Below are 3,100 nucleotides of genomic sequence, written 5' to 3'. Positions count from 1 at the left end.
AAATTCTGTTCATATGCATATACAATATCTCTCCTCCTCTCTTTTCATCTAAACAAATAAAAGAGCCATGAGCTGCTCCGCCGATCTGCTGGCGCCGCTCTTCGGCCACAACGCGACGAACGCCGCCGCCGCCGCCCAGTACATCTGCGGGCAGTTCGACGCCGTCGCCGACCGCTTCACCGACACCGGATTCGCCATCGACACCACCTACCTCCTCTTCTCCGCCTACCTAGTCTTCTCCATGCAGCTCGGCTTCGCCATGCTCTGCGCCGGCTCCGTCCGCGCCAAGAACACCATGAACATCATGCTCACCAACGTCCTCGACGCCGCCGCCGGCGGCCTCTTCTACTACCTCTTCGGCTTCGCCTTCGCCTTCGGCTCCCCCTCCAACGGCTTCATCGGCCGCCACTTCTTCGGCCTCAAAGACGTCCCCACCTCCTCCTTCGACTACAGCAACTTCCTCTACCAGTGGGCCTTCGCCATCGCCGCCGCCGGCATCACCTCCGGATCCATCGCAGAGCGCACCCAGTTCGTCGCTTACCTAATCTACTCCTCCTTCCTCACCGGGTTCGTCTACCCCGTCGTATCGCACTGGTTCTGGTCTGGTGACGGCTGGGCCAGCGCTTTTAATACGGGTAATTTATTATTCGGATCCGGCGTCATCGACTTTGCCGGGTCGGGCGTGGTCCACATGGTCGGCGGCATCGCCGGCCTCTGGGGCGCCCTCATAGAAGGCCCCAGAATCGGCCGCTTTGACCACACAGGCCGCGCTATAGCCCTCCGCGGCCACAGCGCATCGCTAGTGGTTTTAGGGACATTTCTCTTATGGTTCGGGTGGTACGGCTTCAACCCCGGGTCATTTAATAAAATCCTGGTCCCTTACGTGGCAAAGAGCTACTACGGGCAGTGGTCCGCCGTGGGGAGGACGGCGGTGACCACCACTCTCGCCGGCTGCACGGCGGCGCTGACGACTCTATTCGGGAAGAGGATCCTCTCCGGGCACTGGAACGTGACGGACGTCTGCAACGGGCTGTTGGGCGGGTTCGCGGCGATCACGGCGGGGTGCTCGGTGGTGGAGCCGTGGGCGGCGGTGGTGTGCGGGTTCGTGGCGGCGCTGGTGCTGATCGGGTGCAACAGGCTGGCGGAGAAGGTCAAGTTCGACGACCCTCTGGAGGCCGCGCAGCTGCACGGGGGGTGCGGGACGTGGGGGGTGATATTCACGTCGCTGTTCGCCTCGGAGAAGTATGTGAACGAGGTGTACCCGGGGAAGCCGGGACGGCCGTACGGGCTGTTTATGGGAGGCGGGGGGCGCCTGCTGGCGGCGCATGTGATCCAGATTCTGGTGGTGGTCGGGTGGGTCAGCGCCACCATGGGTCCGCTTTTCTACATATTGCATAGGCTGAAGCTGCTTCGGATCTCAAAGGATGATGAGCTGGCGGGTATGGATATGACCCGGCATGGTGGTTTTGCTTATGTCTATGAGGATGACTCGCATAAACATGGGATTCCTATGAGGAAAGTTGAGCCATCTCCAAATCAAATTTAGACTTTTAATTATATTTATTTTTATCTCTTTTTTTTTAGTTGAGGGGAACTCTCTTGTTCTTATGTCATTATGTGATATGCATTTATGATATTTTATTTTGGTATGTAAAGATTTTAAGAGAATTTTTGAATGGTTATATTTGAGTGTGTAAGCATGATAAAGTTGATTTTTTTTTTGACGAATTCGAAACCGTATTAAGTCTTTAATCATCTGGAGCATATGACTTATAGATTAGAAAGGAAATGTGACATCAAAACTTCGACTTTTGGTGAAAAATATATGGCTTCAGTTTCGTTCGTATGTAGGCATGGGTTGAGACTCTTTGTTTATGATTTGCATTTATTGACTTGGTATATGTGCAATCACATGTCAATTGTCGTCTATAAGTAGCATATGTAGGCATCGCAAGACAAATTAGGTTTTTGTCTCCAACTAATTAGTACTCCAATTTAGATATTAAAAATCTCATTTGATTTTGACACTAATTAAATATTAAGGAAATTGAATGGAAAAAAGTATTTGAATATTTAACATATTTTTATATATTAGTTTTACAATAAAATGTGAAAAGAACGAGTTTAGTGGAATATAGGGTCTACCTACCCTTTGTAGTGATAGTGACCGAAATTTCTAATAGCAGACGGACTATAATAGGAATTTAAACTATATTCTTGTTCATGTTGTAGGGATATTAATTAAATTTTCTTATATTTTATAGTACTATATAACAGTTGTCAAGTGAATTAAAAGCATACAGTTCATCTGCCGTGCAATTTTGATTCTCTTATCATGATTGCGCAATTTATATTTTATTGGTGGTATTATCAGATTCTTATGAATGTTCATATAGATGAATAGAAATTATAATCTCGAAACAATATCATTATAAGATTATTTTTGATTTATTAATCACACCCGTGATAAAATTAATCTGAAACTACCCTATACTCTATGGTTATCGATATGGAGTATATATAATAAATTATAAAATTCATATATAAACTTATAAGTCTAATTATTGATATATGGGGCATAGAGAATCTCCAGAAATCACGGGCCATATCGATTGAATATACTCTTATATCTTATTCTCAGCAATGTGCAGAATCTTTTTTAAATAGAGAAAATAATAATGATAGTGGGAACCCAGTTATCATCAAACACAAGAAGACATCTCACACTTTGAATGGCTGCTAAATTTTTTTCAAAGTTTCATTAATGATGTTTGTCATATTTGAAGTCACTTACTCCATCAATTCCTTGTATTTTCCGATCTAAACATTGATGCTTATTGATTACAAGCCCAACTAAAGATCCATCCAATTTCGATGGAGCATCACTTTTTGAAAAAACAAATTACTAGTACTAAATTAATTGGATCGGTCAATAATGATGTTTATTATTTTGATATTTTTCTAATTCATTTATCCACGTTAATAGAATTCTATACAGATATTTTTAAAAATAATAATAGAAGACTTTTATTAATATCAAATGTGTAGACTAATTTAAATACGGAGTAAGAACTTTCTCCAAATCATTAAAAAGTTAAGA

At 44.0% G+C, this 3,100-nt stretch overlaps 1 protein-coding gene across 1 annotated transcript; it reads left to right on the top strand.

The window, feature by feature from the left end:
- LOC121799736 (ammonium transporter 1 member 1-like) lies at nucleotides 1-1,682 on the top strand. The gene has a single exon (XM_042199192.1). It carries the CDS (start codon nucleotides 68-70, stop codon nucleotides 1,544-1,546), a length of 1,479 nt encoding a protein of 492 aa, XP_042055126.1. The 5' UTR covers nucleotides 1-67; the 3' UTR covers nucleotides 1,547-1,682.
- The last annotated feature ends 1,418 nt before the right edge of the window (nucleotides 1,683-3,100 follow it).

Source organism: Salvia splendens, chromosome 4 (genome assembly GCF_004379255.2).
Source record: "Salvia splendens isolate huo1 chromosome 4, SspV2, whole genome shotgun sequence".
Lineage (NCBI taxonomy): Eukaryota > Viridiplantae > Streptophyta > Magnoliopsida > Lamiales > Lamiaceae > Salvia > Salvia splendens.
This window is presented reverse-complemented; position numbering and strand designations above follow the sequence as displayed.